The following is a 19,914-nucleotide window of genomic DNA, read 5'->3' as shown; positions in this document are numbered from 1 at the left end:
AGAGGGTTCTTGATTCACTTTTTAGGAAGTACCAGAAATTAGCTTTATGAGGTGACTTCAATATAAATTTTGTATATGATGGTGCAAGAAAAAGGATGTTGGTAGATCTCCTAAATTCATATGATCTGATGCAGACTGTGTTTTTTTCCAACTAGGGTGCAAGGCAACAGTAGCACAGCCATAGACAATATTTTTATTCATTCTTCATTACTAGATGGGCATTCTGTTAGTAAAAGGGTGAATGGCCTTTCAGGCTATGATGTGCAAATTTTAACACTAAAAAGCTTTTGTACTCAAACAAATGTCACATATAATTACAAACTACGTAGGAAAGATAATCCAACAGCAATAGAGAGTTTTTCAAGTCTTGTCAAGAAACATGAGTGACGGGATGTTTATAGTGCCGATCACACAGATGATAAATATAATGCTTTTCTTAAAACATTTCTCATGCTCTTTGAGAGTTGCTTTCCATTAGAACATTCTAAATGGGGTACTAGCAGTAATAGGCAGCCCAGGTGGCTGACTACAGGGATAAGGATATCACGTAGAACAAAGCGGGAATTATATCAAAATGTTAGAAGCAGTCACAATCGAGCTAGAGTAGCCCATTACAAATAGTATTGTATGGTGCTTAAAAATGTTATTAGGTAGGCAATGAGTATGTGGTATGCAAAAAGAATAGCTAATTCACAGGATAAAATTAAAACAATACGCTTAGTTGCGAAGGAAGTGTCTGGTCATCATCTCAAGGTCAACGATATAAAGTCAGTTCGTAGTAAAAATATTTCTGTCACTAATAAATCAGACATATGTACAATATCTAAAAATCATTTTCTGAGAATTGCTGGTGAATTAAATAAAAATTTAGTTTCCACAGAGTTTCGTCTAACTTTCTTGGCAATAGCCTTGCCGAGATTGATGTCCGAAATCGTTCTCTGTGATACAGACAAGGGGGAGATTGAGTCAATATTTAAATCACTGAAGCCTAAGGACTCTCATGGATGTGGTGGAGTGCCTAGGAGAATATTAAAGCACTGTGCTGAACATATACGTATTTAGCCATATTTGTAATTTTTACTTTAGGAATGGTCAGTTTCCTGAACAATTAAAGTACTCAGCAGTAAAGCCGCTTTATAAAAAGGGAGAAAGGGATAATGTAGACAATTTTAGAACTATTTCTATGCCATCAGTGTTTGCTGAAGTAATTGAAAAGGCTGTGTATGTAAGGATAATTTATCATTTTGTATCACACGTTTTGCTATGCAAAGTACAGTTCTGCTTTAGAAGTCGTCTAACAACTGTTTGAACACTAAGCATATTTTTTGATTTAACTAAGGTGTTTGATTGTGTTGATCACAAAATATTGCTCCAGAAGTTGGACCATTACAGAATACGGGGACAGCTAGGAGCAGCTCATAATTGGTTCACCTCTTACTGAGAATGATTGTGATGTGGGGCCTGATTGGGGGTACAGTCATGTGGGGGGTGCACCAGGGATCAGTGTTGGGGCCACTCCTGTTCCTCATTTATATAAATGATATGGCCTATAGTATTATGGGTAACTAAAATATTTCTGTTTGCTGATGACACTAGCTTAGTAGTAATGGATGTTGTGTGAAACATTGGCACAGTACCAAATAGTGCAGTTCACGACCCAAGTTTGTGGCTTGTAGAAAATAAACTAATGCTAAATCACAGTGAGACTCAGTTTTCACAGTTTCTAACACACAATTCAACAAAACCTGACATTTTAATTTCACAGAATTGGTATATGATTAGTGAAACTGAACAGTTCAAATTTCTATGTGTTCAGATAGATAGTAAACTGTCGTGGAAAGCCCACACTCAGAAGTTAATTCAAAGTTTAATGCTACCATTTTTACTATTCGAAAGATATCTCAAGTGAGTGATCATTTGACACAAAAATTAATCTACTTTGCTTATTTTCATTCGCTTACGTCATATGGTATTATATTTTGGGGTAACTCTTCCCATTCTAAATGGATATAATGGGTGGTTCAGGCAATAAGTGGTGTAAGTTCACAAACCTCTTGTCGACCCCTGTTCAAGAGTCTGGGTATTTTGACACTGACCTCTCAATATATATACTCCTTACTGTCATTTCTTGCTAACAATGTCAGCTTATTCCCAAGAATTAGCAACTTTAACTCAGTTAATACTTGGCAGAAATCAAACCTGCATTTGGATTGGACTTCCCTAACTCTTGTGCAGAAAGGAGTTCAGTATACTGCTGCATCCATTTTCAATAGGCTACCACTCGATTTTAAAAATCTTAGCAGTAATCTACACACTTTCAAACCAAAACTGAAAAGTTTCCTCATGGGTCTGTCCTCCTATTCTGTCGAGGAGTCCCTTGAAAAATTAATCTTATGGTTGTTGTATTGTTGATTGTGTTTACTTAGACTTATGGACTGACTATTATTGGGTTCATTAACACTTTATTTTTATCTGTTATTGCTTTTATGTTGTAATTTCATGTACTGACACGTCCCATGACCTTGGACATTTGGTCCTATGGAACTTGACATGTAAATAAATAAACATGACAGCAGCTTTGTTTGGGATTGAGCCCCACTGATATGACAAAGCTCAAAAGACTGGAGTGGTATAGCCATATGAAAGGACTTCCTTCATTTATAAACCAGAGATAACTGGAACAGGGAAAGAGCTCCAAATATTTGGGAGAAACAAATCCCCAGAGACATTTGTAAAAGACGCACAAACATTATTAATGTCGTAAATTTTTTGGATGGTGATACTGGTGGTGATGGTGGTGGTCACCACATCCTTTACCATACTGTAACATTTAATAGATGTTACATCAAAATATGTAATGACCTAATGTATTCAGACAAACATGCTGGCATCTTGTGATTCACATTGCCATGTACATCCATACTCTGCAAATCATTGTGAGGTGCATGGCAGAAAGTGCTTCCCACTGTACAAGTTTTTATGGCTTTTGCCCATTCCATTCACATACAAAGAATAAGAAGAATGATTGTGTAACATGGTGTCATTAGTTGATCTTTTCATGATCCCTATGTGAGTGATGCACAGAGGTTCACTGTGTACATAGGTTCACAACTTAAAGTTAGTTCTACAAACTTTCTAAGTAGACTTTCAGGGAACAGTTTGTATCTATCTTCAAGCACTAGTCTTTCTTCTTTATGGTTTTACGGCGCAAAACTGTTATGGTCATAAATGCCCATTCTGTGTGAAGGGTAAAAAACTGAATTTTAAATCAGCAGCAATTAGAGTGAAACTCAAAAAGAAGGGAAACTAAAAAAAAAGAAGGAAATCTTGGACATCTTCTAAAAGGGAAGATATATCAGGAAACAACTGTAAATGGACACATAGCAGATTAAAATAAGGGCACTGAAGGAAAAGGTGTCTCACTGTTCACGGTTGAGAGCAATGGGGAAAAAGTGGAGGAGGATCGCCACTTAAAAGATGTCGGTGGCTATAAAGCCCTACCCAGAGTCTAGTTAAAATTACCTCCTCCTGATGACAAGGCTGGGAAGAAGAGGTCCAAGCACAGGGAAAAAGTTTTATGACACATAATTTATTTTTAGGAAGTGCAGACCAATGTGTGTGCCATAAAAGAGCAACACGACGACACAAAATGGTCCGTAGATCAGCAAAGGGAACCATGCAAACAGTGGGGCGAGGAAGAGAGACTGCAGTCTTTGCCGCTTCATAGGCTGCCTCATTTCCGCAGATACCAACATGCCCCGGCATCCAGAGGAATGCCACAGAGACGTCACCCAAGTGGAGCATGTGGAGGCAGTCCTGAATCTGGTGGATGAGAGGGTAGATGGGATAAAGAGCTTGGAGGTTGAGAAGAGAGCTGAGTGAATCCGGGCATATAATATACTCTATCTGCTAATGGCGACAGATATATTGAATAGTCTGGAGAACAGCATAAAGCTCTGTAATAGAAACCAAACGTTGGTCGGGAAGCCGAAATCTAATAAGGGTGTCGCCAACAATATACGCACTCCCAACACCAAATGTGGTCTTTGAGCCATCAGTGTAAATAAATGTGGCATCCTCCGTTGGTGCACACAGAGCAGCAAATGCCAGACAATAAACTATTTGGGGGGGGGGGGGGGGGGGGGGGTACTATCCTCGGGAAGTTGGCGAAGGTCAAAGGTCATGGAGAAGGCAGGTCCAGGGGCAAAACCAAGGTGGTGCCGTACCCCCATTTGTCAAGAAAGTTTTAGGAAATTGGAAGGAAAGGGAATGTAGCAGTGGACTGAAGCAGACTCCCAGTGATAGTAGAGAAGAAGGTCTGCCTGCATACCCTAAATCCAAGAAGGCATCGGGAAAAAAAAGGGCATGGATCAGATGAGCAGGCATGGAAGACAGATGACTTGTGTAACGACTCAGAAGGACAGCTCACAAATCAGACAGTGGAGGTTCAGCACTCTCAGCACAAAGGCTCTCCACAGGGCTGGTGTAAAAAGCTACAGACACTAAACACAATCCATGGTGGTGGACAGAGTTGAGACGTCGAAGAATAGGCGGCCATCAGAGGAGTAAACTATGCTTCCACTAAGGTGCGATGTAAGCCGAGGAGGACCACTCAGCTCCCCAGGAGGTACCACTCAGAACACGGGGGGTGTTGCGGAATCGCAGACAGCCACATGAAAGATATAAGACGTGGGAAGACCAACACAGTTTTCTGTCAAACATAAGTCCCAAGAATTTGGTGACGTCTGCAAACAGAAGACCGACAGGGCCTAGATGTAGGGAAGGTGGATAAAACTCTATGCGGGTCCAAAAATTTACACAGATGGTCTTACTGGGAGAAAATCGGAAGCCTGTTCTGATGCTCTTTGAGTGGAGGCGATTGACACATCCTTGAAGACATCGCTCAAGAAGGCTGGTCCACTGAGAGCTGTGGTAGATTTTAAAATCATCATTGACAATGAGGGAGCCTGAGACATCGGGAAGGAGACAATCCATAATTGGATTTATGGCAATGGCAAACAGTACAAAACTTAACATGGAGCCCTGGGGCAGCCTGTTTTCTTGGGAGAAAGTACGGGAGAGAGTTGTGTTCACTTGCACCTTAAATGTGCACTCTGTCATAAATTCATGGGTGGAAAGGGGTAGCTGACCTCAAAAGCCCCAAAAGAACAGTGTGCAGAGGATGCCTATCCTCCAACAGGTATTGTATGCCCTCTCCAGATCAAAAAATATAGCTACCGTTTGGAGTTTCCTAAGAAAATTGTTCATGATATGAGTGGACAGAGCAACAAGATGGTCAACTGTGAAACGATGCTTTCGGGCAGGTGTTAAAAGGTTTCAGGACTCCAGCCACCAGCCCGAACGGCAAATTACCATCACTCCAAAACCTTACATACACTACTCATGAGAGAGATGGGGTGATAGCTAAAGGGGAAATGTTTGTCCTTTCCAGGTTTTGGAACAAGAATGATGATAGCTTCCTGCCATCTACTGGGAAAGGTACTGTCAGTCCAAATTCAATTATAAAGGCGAAGGAGGTAATGCAGAATATGGTATGATAAATGCAGCAACATTTGGACATTGGTGCCATCAGTCCTGGGGCGGAAGAGCAAGAGGAAGAGAGTGCATGTTGGAGTTTCCTCATAGAAAAAACAGTATTACAGCTCTCGCAATTTTGAGAGGAGAAAGCAAGATAGTGCCCTTCTGCTAGTCATTTCTTTGTTAGAAAGGCTTGCGGGTAATTTGAAGAGCTCAAAATCTCAGCAAAGTGTTCACCCAATGATTTAGAAATTGCGACTGGGTCCACTAAGGTATCCTGCGCAACAGTTAGACCAGAGATCGGGGAGAAACTAGAAATGCCAGATAAGCATTGAATTCAACTCCAAACTAAAGGTGAGGGAGTGAAGGTATTAAAGGAGCTGGTAAAAAAGTCCCAGCTTGCCTTCTTGCCATCACAGACGATGCAACAGCATCGCGCATGTAGCTGCTTATGGCGGATACAGTTGGCCAACATAGGATGGTGGCAGAAAACACGAAGAGCATGTCTCAGCTCGTGTATTGTCACAGCATGTCTCGTTCCACCAAGGAACTGGAGAGGGTGGGGGGGTGGGGGGGAGGGAGGGGAGGTACGAGGTGTTCAACGTTCTGCAGCTGTAAAAATAACTTCTGTAACGTAAGTGAGCTGATCGTCAATGCAAGGAAATTGATGGTCATCAAATGTTGACAGAGAGGAGAAAAGTGTCTAATTGGCTAGGGAAAACTTCCAGTGTCTTGGGCGCATAGATGGCAGTTTTAGCTGTAGTTGAAGGGCACATGGAAAATGGTCACTCGAGTGTGTATCATAAAGAGTGAGCAATTCGAAGCACCGAACTAGCTGAACAGTACCGACCAAAAGGTCCAAATGAGAGGAGGTTGACATGAATGTGTAGGAAAAAATGTAGGTTCCTCAGTGTTGAGGCAAACAAGATCCACTTTATGGAAGAGGACAATCAATAGGGAGCCTCTTGGACAAGGATGCGGAGATCCCCAAAGCGGATGGTGAGCACTGAAGTCCCCAACCAGCAAATGAGGGGGTGGGAGCTGATGAAGGAGATTGGCTCTTGCTATTGGTGTAGACGACGGAATGTGGTGTATGGTACAAAGAGAGAAGGTTTATCCAGAAAGGGAAAGATATACAGCTACATCTTGGAAGGAACTGTTTAAGGGGATTGGGTGGTGATGGATAGTATCATGGAGAAGAATTGTAAAGTCCCCCATGTGCTGGAGTGCCATCGACAGAGGGGAGACCAATCCAGACTAATTGCAAATGAGGGAAGGCAAAGCGATCATGGGGATGTAACTGTGTTTCCTGAAGACAAAAGAAGACCGGGGAGTAGGATCGTAAGAGGATTGACAATTCATCCCCATTGGAGTGAATTCCGTAGATATTCCAATGGATAATTGACACAGGGGGACAGAACAGGGACAAATCTCACCACAGTTGCCGTCAACTCAACGAGCACTGAGAGCCAGCAGCTGACGGCGTGGAACAACACTCCACAAAAGACAGAAGTTCGTAATCCATAGGTTGTTCGGGGGCAGCTCCTGCTGCCAATATCGGCTCGTTGATCGGCCACCAGCTGTGCGTCTTGGCAACACAGAAGAAGGCCGAGGATGGCTACCACTGGGTGGCACTGTAGAAGAGAGACGCTGTAACTGAGAAGGAGAGGAACTTTGTTTCTTATGAGCCTTCTTGGAAGCAGGACGTTGAAATGAGGGAGGATGTTATGGTTGTGAGGTTTGGGTATGTAAAAAATCTTCATGAGTAGGCTCTTGTCTTGGAAGTCTGGGTATTCGATTTAGAGGCCTGTAATTTAGTAGGAGTCGGTGAAGGTTGAGCCTTAGAGTGAGCGGTTGATAGTGGGGAAGTTGAATAGGCGATCTTAGAGCTGGCCGATCAGACGACCATGGCGCTAAAGGTGAGATCGCCAATCTGCGTGGTTACCTCCTTATTAGGTCGAGGAGAAGTCAGGACAGTGCTATATTTACCCGCTGGGAACACAGTGGACTTTCTACTGGTGAATAACTTACAAGCAGCAAAGGTAGACACTTTTTCCTTCACTCAGATTTCCTGAATAATTCATTTATCTTTAAAAATAGGACAACCTCTAGAGGAAGCAGCATGGTTACCCATTCACTTGAAGCAACAAGGGACGGGGGTGGACAGTGACCCTCATGAGCATCCCTGCCACATGTAATACATTTGGCCATATTGGAACACAACTGGCTGATTAAACTGCTGACACTGATAGCAACATGTAGGGTTGGAGATGTAAGGTCGAACGGAAATGATCTCATATCCTGCTTTAATGTGCGATGGAAGTTGAACTCTGTCAAACATCAAGAAGAGAGTGTGGGTCAGTACCGATTCCTTATCACCCTTTTCATGACTCAATGTACAGCCGTTACACCCTGGTCAGGCAGGGAATTTTGAATGTTCTCATTGGATAATCCGTCAAGTGACCTTGCATAAACCATCCTGCGCTTCCACCAAGACATGGAAGGTGTGTAGCAGTGTAGCCCGAAACAATTTATGTGCGTGGAGGACACTGTTTGTAACAACAAGGTGCCATTTCTTAAGCGGGAACAAGACTTTACAGGACCTGCAACTGCATCGACACCTTTTTGAATAATGAAAGGGTTGACTGTGGACAAGCCTTGGCCTTCGTCAGACTGAGAAACAACAAGGAACTTTGGCACAGATGAAAGAACTGTCCACGGCTGTGACTCATCTAGCTTTCTCTTGTGTTCAGAAGTTGTAGAAGTAGAGGAAACCATTGTGAAAGTATCCCCAATGATTACCGGCATCTCCGATGGCACACTCTTTCCTAGTGGGGGGCCTCTCTGAGGGACCCCCGCCTTAAGTGATTGTCCACACCTCAGGTCACACCTCCCGAAAAATGGACGGAGGGACCAATCGGCCCATTTGGAAGGTACCAGCTCACGTAATCACCCCTCCCTGGGCCTGGCCTTTACCACAGGGTACATACGTGCCCTACTTCCCTTCTTAGACTTCAACAGTAGCACCACATACCAAACAAACTACTGTACATAACTTGCTTTTTCATTTTTCCCCCATATATCCTTGGCATAGTTTCACATAAGCTCCACATCCCATCTCTTGCTACAATAGAAGAAATTCAAACAGTTTTTTGACACAAAAGGGGCATCTCATTATATTCTGTCATGCATACTATTCCACTGATACTGGTGCCAGCTGTTATTTCTTTGCAAGAACTGCATGAGGCATGAAAACAGTACACTCAAGAGCAGCTAGTTATTCAGTATCCAAGGATTTGAGATTTGGTCCAAGGTTGATACCAGGATCGGCAACGGCCTTGCCTCAGTGGTTACTCCGGTTCCCGTGAGATCACCAAAGTTAAGCGCTGTTGGGCGTGGTCAGCACTTGGATGGGTGACCATCCAGGCCACCATGTGCTGTTGCCATTTTTCGGGATGCACTCAGCCTCATGATGCCAATTGAGGAGCTACTCGACCAACTGGTAGTGGCTTTGGTCAAGAATACCATCATAACGACCGGGAGAGCAGTGTGCTGACCCCACGACCCTCCTATCCGCATCCTCCACGCAGGATGACATGGCGAACAAAAGCGCTAGCAGGTCGATACACACACAAACAAACACAAAAATACACACAAAATTCGAACTTTCGCAACCGGCGGTTGCTTCGTCAAGAAAGAGGGAAGGAGAGGGAAAGATGAAAGGATGTGGGTTTTAAGGGAGAGGGTAAAGAGTCATTCCAATCCCGGGAGTGGAAAGACTTACCTTAGGGGGAAAAAAGAATAGGAATACACTCGCACACACACATATCCATCCGCACATACACACACTGTGTATGTCCGGATGGATGTGTGTGTGTGTGTGTGTGTGTGTGTGTGTGTGTGTGTGTGTGTACCTATCCTTTTTCCCCCCTAAGGTAAGTCTTTCTGCTCCCAGGATTGGAATGACTCCTTACCCTCTCCCTTAAAACCCACATCCTTTCATCTTTTCTTCTCCTTCCCTCTTTCCTGACGAAGCAACCGCCAGTTGCAAAAGCTCGAATTTTTGCATAGCCTCACAGCTGCTTTGGATAACTGGTTCTCAGATTTTAGAATTTATAATCACATTCATAATTGATTTAGTGAATGATAATTAGTCAGTACTCTGGCTTATATACCGTGTGTGGTAGCAAGATTTAAATACACATATATTCATTTGTAGGGAAAAGTTATTTGAGGGAAATGGGATGGAGGTAGAGGTGAGGAACTGGGAAAAGAAAACAAAGAGGGGAAGAATTGTGTAAGATAGCACTAACCTGCATTGACCCATACTAAATCTCCTGGCCTCTGCATGAATCGATAGACTGGTATATTTTCCTCATATAAATCATCTAAAGAAGGCCACCAGGAGCCATGAAGGTAGTTTATATTATTCCTAGAGGGGAATAAACAATAGTGTTATTCACCAAAAATTAGATTACAAATGAAATTTCTGTAAACTGCTTAATTTCTGAACAGCTTACCTTTCACAAAGATTGTAAATAACTCCCCAGTACGCATCAGGCACAGCAAACCATTCACAGTCACCTGGGCCAATGTTAATATTGATGGAGCAGAAGTTGTTATTCTCTTGGTGTCCCGGAGTCCTGCTTCCAGGAACCTGAAATTAAACACCACAGATTAAACAGCATTCTATAATTTATTGTAGACACTTTACAATTGAGGCATTCCAACACACAAACATCTATCCATCCCATCATATATTTCAAAGTGTCCATCTAAATCTTTAATGCAAGTACTATGATGAACTACATATTATAGTCAGAACTTGCATTTCTAAGAAACTACTGATTTGAGATTACACAAATGAAAGTGTTGAACAGTGCTTAAGCAAAAGAACAAAATGTTCAACTTTGCAATTAAGATTCAATATAAAGAAGGAACCAAGTTCAAAAGCTGACCATTAAAATTAAAATTCTTATTCTTATTTATTAATCTATTCACTACTCAACATCTCCTTATACAGCTAGTGTTTGACATTACAAATTTCAAATATCATATTAAACTTGCCAGCTGCCATAGACATGTTACTGTGGTTGACATAATTAAAGTAATATTTGAATCCCACATTTGAGTAGGTGAAGTCACAAAAAGGATGCAGCATCAGTTACAAGAACAAAGGGCATTCAATAAGTAATGCAACACACCTTTTTCCTTGGCCATTCTCGGTTGAAAAATGCAGATTTTGTTGTGGTACATTGTGAAATATTCCTGCTTGAGCCTTTATTGTTTCAATTTAGTTTCAATAGATGAAAAGAGTTATGTGTAGCCTCGAAATTGGAGTGTTTAATGGAAGTGTGTTCTAATTCTAAGCAGAGACCTGTCACTGAGTTTCTTTTGACGGAAAACCAGAGTGATGCAGGTATTCAGAGGTAACTGCACAATGTCTGTGAAGACCTAGCAGTCAACAAAAGTATGGTAAGTCATCATCAAAGTGTCCATCATCATTGCCAAAAGGTCATCCAAACCTGTCCGATCTCTCATATGTCAACTGACCACACACAGCTGTGAGTTCTGCAATGTTGGATCGTGCAGACACACACATTTCATGAGGTCAACGGATCACAATCAAACACCTCACTGCTTAACTGGACATCTCTGATGGTAGTGCTGACATGCCCATATACCTGTTGGGAGTACTCAATGGGGTGGGCATCCTGGGTTTCTCACCACCCAACAGACGACCATGAAGAGCAACAAAGGACGATTGTGCAGAATTGCTTACATGTTATGAGGCTGAGCATGACAAATTTTGTCAAACATCATCAGAGATGATGAAACATGGGTTCATCACTTTGAACTGAAAACAAAATGCAAATTCTGTTTGATATCTTCCCTAATGATGCAATGATCAACTCCGAAGTGTATTGCGTTACCCTCAGGAAATTTATGAAATGACCTCAGTAAGATAGCCACCATAAAAATGCAAAGAAACTCCTGCTTCTCCATAACACAAGAACTTTCACAAGTCTGCACACCCAAGAGCAGCCCACAAAACTTCAATGAACTGTTCTTCCTTATGAACCCTACAGCAAGGATCTCACACCTTCCAATTTCAGCCATTTGGCCCAGTGAAGGATGCACTCTGCAGGAAGCAGTATATAGATAATGGTGAGGTTAATGATGCAGCAAGACATTGACTCTGATGTTGATGCAGTAGAGTGGTAGCATGTGGACATATAGGCCCTCGCAATAAGGTGGCATAAAGCAGTCACATTGAACAAAGATAAAGTTGAAAAATATGGTTTTATAGCCAAAAGACTGGGGACTAATGCAGTGTACTGGAATCCTGAACAAAACCAACCTGCTTTCACAAACAAAATGTGTTGCATTACTTATTGAACACCCCTCATAGTACAATAACAGTACAGGTAATTAAGATCAGGAGTATAACTGGAACTGTAAGTAGTTAAACAAAGCAAGAAATAAAATACATACAGCAAAAAATGTTTTGCATCATCTTGGTTCCGAGAGTTCTGTATCCTGTACAGAAAACTGGAATAGAGGGCAACATAAACATCATTTTCGCCCTTTTTATTGCTAATGAAAACCACATATTGCATGTTGTACCACCATACAGCAAGACCTTCAGAGGTGGTGGTCCAGATTGCTGTACACACCGGTATCTCTAATACCCAGTAGCATGTCCTCTTTCATTGATATATGCCTGTATTCATCGTGGCATACTATCCAAAAGTTCATCAAGGCACTGTTGGTCCAGATTGTCCCACTCCTCAATGGCAAATTCGGCGTAGATCCCTCAGAGTGGTTGGTGGGTCACGTCATCCATAAACAGCCCTTTCCTATCTATCCCAGGCATGTTCGATAGTGTTCATGTCTGGAGAACATGCTGGCCACTCTAGTCCAGTGATGTTGCTACCCTGAAGAAAGTCATTCACAAGATGTGCATGATGTCTTCATCCATGAAGACGAATGCCTCGCCAATATGCTGCCGACATAGTTGCACCATCAGTTGAAGGATAGCATTCACATATTGTACAGCCGTTACAACACCTTCCATGACCACCAGCAGTGTACATCGGCCCCACATAATGCCACCCCAAAACAGCAGGAACCTCCACCTTGCTGCACTCACTGGACCGTGTGTCTAAGGCATTCAGCCTGACTGGGTTGCCTCCAAACATGTCTCCGACGATTGTCTGGTTGAAGGCATATGTGACACCCACTGGTGAAGAGAATGTGATGCCAATCCTGAACAGTCCATTCAGCATGCTGTTGGGCCCATTTGCATTACGCTGCATGGTGTCATGGTAGCAAAGATGGACCTTGCCATGGATGTCAGGAGTGAAGTTGCACACCATGCAGCCTATTGCGCACAGTTTGAGTTGTGACAAGACGTCTGGTGGCTGCACAACAAGCATTAATCAACATGGTGGCATCGCTGTGAGGGTTCCTCTGAGTCATAATCTGTATGTAGTGGTCATCCACTGCAGTAGTAGCTCTTGAGTGGCCTTAGCGAGGCATGTCATAAACAGTTCCTGTCTCTCTGTATCTCCTCCATGTCTGTACAACATCGCTTCGGTTCATTCCGAGATGCCTGGACACTTCCCTTGTTGACAGCCTTTCCTGGCACAAAGTAACAATGCAGACGCGACTGAACCATGGTACTGACCATCTAGGCATGGCTGATCTACAGTCACCACGTGCATGTACCTCTTTCTTGGTGGATTGACTGGAACTGATCGGCTGTTGGACACTCTCTGTCTAAGAGGCGCTGCTCACGCATGGTTGTTCACATCTTTGGGCAGATTTAGTGACGTCTATCAACAGTCAAAGGGATTGTGTCTATCTTCAGGGGTTCTGGGAGCTGGGGTGAGGCAAAACTCTTTTTGATGTGTATAGAATGAAATTTTATGAAACAACCACTGTTTGAAATCAGAACAGCTCAGAAACAGTAACAGGTGGGAGGGTGCATTGGGTATCGTCTTGCACTAGTTTATTTCACAGGGATATGACCCATATAGCAAGCAATGACCCACATAGCAAGAAATGGTGATAGGCACAACATAAGAGCAGGATATCTTTTAGACTGGGGGTAGGCTTCAAAATCATTACCTCTCTTTAAAGAGCAATACATTTCTCACGAAAGGCAACTAACTAGACTCACACGAAAGTATGAGAGACTGTTTATGTATGCTTTATAGACAATATCAGTGAAGAATTAACATAAACTAACATTTTAATCTGAAACACCTCAAACAGTTACATTTTCACAGAAAAATAATAACCACATAAAAAATTAAGCTAAACAGTGTTATCATTACCATACAATCCCAAATGCTTATGTTTTCACAGAAAAATAATAATGACTTAAAAAATTAAAATAAATGACATTATCAGTGCCATAGGACTTTCAAAGCTTAATATATCTAGTCCACAGATGTATATTCCTGCTGGTATGATTTGCATCTCTAATTACAACGCACAAAACACTTTAAATTTGAAAACAACGAAAAATAATGCACAGACACTTTCAACAATAAAACTAAGGATGTTATCATCCACTGCTTCAATCTCTGTGTGACTTATCGTGCATGAAAACAAAATAAAACAAACATAATTGCAACAGCTGAAAAAGTTATACATACTGTTTTCAAGCATATCAGAAGGATTCTGAAAATATTTTTGTAACTAAATATTAGTACCTTCATGTACAGTTGTACTGTGTTCATGCCAAGAATAACATGACCAACATGGGACAACATATTTCCAGCAGAGACAACACGAGCAAATGCTGGTAATTTCATGAGTTCCTGCAGTTGAGGTCTCCATTTTCGTTCATCTGAGAGATCAACATTAGTACCAAATCTTAACATTTTGGGCCCCGACTTCCCACCACCTGAACCTCCAAATGCACCTCCTTTCTTTCGACGCACATTTCCTGTAGAATCTTTCGAGTCCGAATCTGACAGATTACTGTTGTGTGCTCCTGCTGTTCTTTCACCTTCTTCCTGGAAAAATAAAAAAGCCCTCACACTGACATGAGAGTTCTCACCAATGGGAAATATATCTGTATAGCGTATTATTCATTAAAAGCATCATGTGAGACTATTTTACCTTCAAGCTGTCCTGGAAAGATGATGCCTGATACTGAGCATATTTGGCAATAGTGGTGTGTGATCTGTGACTAATACAGGCCCAAACTTTTCGGCCTTGCTGTGGGTCCCAGTTTTCATCTGATGTTTGCTGCATTTGTGTTCTAACTTCAACGCTATGGTCTGGATTTGCCTCAACAAGTGTCTTTGTTGAGAACAGACCTAGGTCTAAAGGACAAAAAAATGTCTAGTTAGCTAAAATGTTATCTACAGTACAGACTGATCACTAAATATAATCTGTAACCATTTTATATATGAAAGACTAAGACACCAAACACTGAGTCTGACTGGAAAATAGATGGCCAAGTGGTTGAGAAAGTCAATAGTTGTTGTTATTTGGGGGAGAAGGTAACGGATAACATACAGAACAGTAGTAGTGCAGTAGACAGGGCACAGCTTATGCAGAAACTTTGGTATGCGGTGAAAACACCATATGACAAGAAAAATCTGACACGGAATGTCAAATTGCGACATTACACAGCAACTGTAAGAAATGCTGCTCTGTATGGATCAGAAATGATCACACTCACCAAGAGAGCTTGTATACTGTTGGAGTAGGAGGAGTGGAAAATTTTGTGACATATAAGACACCAAAAAACATGGGGATATCTGGATACACAGAACACAACAGGAACTGTACGAAAATATTGAATCCATATTGAGCAAGATACGGAAGAGGAGGTTACAATTTGTTGGGCACATCATGAAGATGGATGAAAAGAGGTTGACTAAAAAGATATGGAATGCAACATGTCATATGGGAAACAAATGGGTGAAGGAAGTCAGAGATGACTGGAAGGCAGCAGGAATAAAAGAAAGGAGTCTGCAGGCAGTAGTACAGGACAGAGAGAAGTATAAAGGGTTGGTGGATGGTCACAGGCGGCCGGACACCAAAATCAAAGCTGTCTTAACAGAAGAAGAAAGAAACAGAAGCAGCAAGAGAGTGGAGAGGTATTGGGAAGAAAGAAGATGTGCAAAACAAGCCACAAGTGATCCTGAAGAGGCCTAATGAAGCAGAAGAAGAAGAAAAAAAAGAAAAGGTATCTTAATTGGAATTAACCATGGTCCACACACTGTCTCGAGGAAGGTTTAAAATGGTCCTTATAAATTACTTTGTATTTTGAAGCTCTGAATCCATATTTTTTCCCTCCTGTTGGGGTGGAATAATATGCAATTGCGCCTAGTTCAATCTGTAATTTTCATCTATCATATTCTTGTCACAGTTGGACTGTTGAGTAATTGACTACTGCTCCCCTTATTCACACACATGCTTTTGAGATCTTAAGGCCAAGTGCCTTGAACTACATCAGCTATTGGCAAAATAAACGTAAAGGACAAACCAAGAATGTAACCTTATGATCATTCTTGGGACAAAGAAAGCTGAGAGTCAGCAGAATTTTCACATGCCTGTATGAAGTGAATTAAAGAAAATATAAATAGTTAAGTACAGAAGAGACTGCACTGATTTAAACCAGCTTCTCATGAAAAACATGTTTAAATCAACTTCTTCATATACTCCACAAAGAACACCAACAGTGCTAACGAATTTCTTTCTCCATAGAAAGTAATTGCTGTGTTCATTATACATACAACATACTGGGAACCAGGATTCCTGTCATTTCCAAGCACAGATGTGGATTTAAACACCAATACAGCACACAGTACCAGGTAATCACAACATACAGTGTTAACTATGTCTTCACAGAAACTGAATGCCAGGTTGTATTAATATCCAGCATTAAAAATCATTTAATTTGCTGATATGATTACAAAAATAAAATTTACAATTTCTTAAACTGAAAGTAGATCACAGATAGACTATCTTATGTTCAGTCTTAAAATTTTATACATAATCTCAATAAAATAAAGTTAGATAATTCAGTTTTGTTTGTTTTTAAACACTGGTACACTATAAAAACCTCACACCATAGTATATAAAATAGAAAGAAACTTCCACATGGGAAAAATATATTAAAAACAAAGATTCCAAGACTTACCAAGCGGGAAAGCGCCGGTAGATAGGCACAATAAATAAAACACACAAACACACGCACATAATTTCTAGCTTTCGCAACCAACGGTTGCTTCTTCAGGAAAGAGGGAAGGACGAAAGGATGTGGGTTTTAAGGGAGAGGGTAAGGAGTCATTCCAATCCCGGGAGCGGAAAGACTTACCTTAGGGGGAAAAAAGGACAGGTGCGCACGCACGCGCACGTACACGCGCACGCACGCACACACACGCGCACGCGCACACACACACACACACACACACACACACACACACACACACACACACACACATCCATCTGCACATACACAGACACAAGCCGACATGGCATGGTCTGTTGATAAAAAGGAGTATTGTACAGATAATTCACTTTCAAAAGCAACAGAAATGTTGCAGTTGTGTCTACATTGGCCCCAACACAGCTAAAGCATTTTCGCTGCTGTGAAAATTAATTACTGCACAGGCACTCCACTTACCAATGAGGTGGACCATTTTGTTTTGACTCCTGTAACAACACACTATAGTACTGTGATGTGCCAATTTCAGTGTTTATCAGAACTGTGGACATTTACACAGAAAAAATTAATTACATGTCTTTATTTTTTTGAAGTGATACCTAAAAGCTTATGGATAGCCGCTGTAAAACTTACACATGAAATTCAGAATCTCTGCTATTCATTTACAGCATTATTAAAGAGATACCTAATTTAAGTGCTGCTGCTAGGCCTCTGACAACAGCAATTGGATGCTTGAGGCAGAACTCTTGTAGCTGTGGGCTGAATGCATCCTTTTTGTTTTCCAGGTACACAGAGGGGGTTGGAGGAAGCAGCTGTTCCCTTGTTAGTCGCTGCTGAGGTGGATCTGGAGGCTGTGGTGGAGGAGCACGGTCTGACAAAATGCTGCAGTTTGAGACACCATTTAGCCCTCGGCCCCTGCAAAACAGAAGTAAAGAACAGACAGTTGTGGAAAATAAGAACAGCCATCATGCTGGAAATACAGGACTGAGATACTTACTTGCATGCCTCTATCACAGACTTGGCATCCATATCTATGCTGTATTCCGTTTCAGGTTGGGGCTCACATAAGTTCGAAAATTCTAAAACTGCAGCTTCTACTTTCAAATCCTGCTGTAATACTGATGGAACACGATTGGTGTTCTGGGAAGTTTGTGAAGTACTTCTTGTTGTAATTAAGCTCTGAGATTCACTTTTCACAGTAGTGGATATTCCTTCTGTTTTTATCTCTTGTTTGGGTGAGCATGTTACAGTAGAAGCACTGGACGAAGGTGTTGGTGCCTGTTCATGTTTTGGACTATTTGCAGTACTGACTGCTGGAGACATCGACTGTTTTACATTCACAGCTTCGCCAGCAGTAGATGCACCAGAGTTCATTATTACTGTAGAATTATTGCCACTGCTGTCATCTGGCAAATTTGAGGGAGAAAATGGTCCTGAGCTCAAAGTATTGGAGTTCTGTTGATTTGATGTTGATGTAATGGCAACTTGATTTGTTGATATAGGCTCTTCCACCTTCACATCTAAATCTTCACTACCTGACCCAAAATGTTTCAACAAATCTTCTGCTAGTGATGTTGCAATATCCTTCTGGGAAAGTAAAGCCTGTAGCTCTTGGTCACTCACAGCAAGTTCTTTGCTCGAAGGAGAATTTGATGTTGGGTAAGTATGGTGATAAGAACTTGACTCCAAAGTTGAATGAGCTGGTGGTGTTGCATGAGGTGTTGTAGTTGAAGATATCTGAAGAAGATAAAACCAGTAACATAAAAATCAGAAAATCATTTTAATAATGGAAGCAGCATATAATTTCAAGGTTAAAAAGCCTCCCACTGCATTTTCCTCGTAAGGGAACTTTTCAGGCTGAATCACTTAACACAAAAGGTACCAACATGAAAAAATATGTACATATTTTTCATTTAAGTCTTTAACAAACAAAGAATTAAAATAATTATTGAAAATAAGAGAGGCAGCTTATGTTTGTGAAATACAAGAATAAACTGACTCACAGTAGTGTGCTTTTATCGACTTAGCTGTCCACCTTAAGCTTCCTTTCTGACGATTGCTCTCTGGAGTTAAAACAAAAATACAAGCAAGTAACCAAACTGAAGGAGAATAAAGTGATACAAGACATAAATGCCTGAACTGCAAAGCTGTTGGTTTCTCATTTAGATATGCAAGAGCCTACTTGCTTCTCATTTCTAAAATCTGTGCCTTCAAGCGTACTACTTGCCATTTTCATTCACTGACTTCCCTTCCATCCCCCCAAAAACATTGTCATTTTGTCATTTCAGGAATATCAGATGAATATGGAATTATTTCAGGAAAACCAGAATGAAATTTTCACTCTTTGGTGGAGTGTGCACTGTTTTAGAAACTTCTTGAGATTGAAAGTGTGTTCCTGAATGTGACTCAAGAATGGAACCTTATCTTTAATGTGAAATGCTCTTACTAATTAAGCTGCCATACTAAATTTCCCTTCTGACAGTACCTCTTCTGTACTTTCCCAGATGCATGTACCTGCAAATACTGCTGCACTACCTCTTGCACACCGTTTATCCATATGGGCTAGACCAGCACTCCACATCATAGCCTGTGCAAGGTACCATTTATTACAATAATGGTTGTCCAACCAATAGCTTAACATTTGGATGGGATATGGAAATGTAACGGTTCCAACACATATGATCTCCAGACATATTACTTTAATTATTTCAAAAGTGAATGAAGCCAAATGGCAAAAAAATATGTTGGTCCCCTTATAACTGGCTGAGTATGTCAGTTCAAAAGTGCCACGAGTAATAAACCACTGTGGTCTTCAAATCAATCTTGGATTGTGGACAGCATTACTTTTTACGTATTATGTTCAACAAGGTAACATATATCAATCTCATACACTGAGTTTGGGCAGTTAGAATATGCAGTCAGCCTGAATTAGTCTCAGGGAAACATCAATTGCTTAACAACACAAAATTCATAGACAAAAGGCAGGAAGAGTACATATATTTCATTAAAGAAAGCAAACATATCCTCTAATTCCTGCCTTTTACATGTGACTTTTGTTTTTCTGTGTCTTAAAGTGGGACCAGTGACACGCTCTCCTGCGTATTTTTCTCCCCTATGCAACATTATACTGAGATAAAGTTGTCATTGTTCGTTCATTCTCTGATAAATCGTTTTAATTA

The 19,914-nt window shown here is 41.2% G+C and overlaps 1 protein-coding gene and 1 pseudogene across 6 annotated transcripts in view; one reads left to right on the top strand and one right to left on the bottom strand.

Annotated features, from left to right (window-relative positions):
• Positions 1-19,914, bottom strand: part of LOC126351268 (histone demethylase UTY) — a 310,863-nt gene that overhangs the window by 37,861 nt on the left and 253,088 nt on the right. For all 6 annotated transcript variants that reach the window (XM_050002588.1, XM_050002589.1, XM_050002590.1 and 3 more), the window contains 6 exons: positions 17,733-18,472; positions 17,421-17,650; positions 14,674-14,879; positions 14,262-14,567; positions 10,059-10,195; positions 9,852-9,970 (listed from right to left, as the gene is read on the bottom strand). In XM_050002588.1, coding sequence (XP_049858545.1) covers positions 9,852-9,970; positions 10,059-10,195; positions 14,262-14,567; positions 14,674-14,879; positions 17,421-17,650; positions 17,733-18,472 — 1,738 coding nt within the window. The remainder of the gene's footprint in view (positions 1-9,851; positions 9,971-10,058; positions 10,196-14,261; positions 14,568-14,673; positions 14,880-17,420; positions 17,651-17,732; positions 18,473-19,914) is intronic.
• On the top strand, positions 8,867-8,984 carry LOC126287870 (5S ribosomal RNA; annotated as a pseudogene).

Source organism: Schistocerca gregaria, chromosome 1 (assembly GCF_023897955.1).
Source record: "Schistocerca gregaria isolate iqSchGreg1 chromosome 1, iqSchGreg1.2, whole genome shotgun sequence".
NCBI classification, from domain to species: domain Eukaryota; kingdom Metazoa; phylum Arthropoda; class Insecta; order Orthoptera; family Acrididae; genus Schistocerca; species Schistocerca gregaria.
This window is presented reverse-complemented; position numbering and strand designations above follow the sequence as displayed.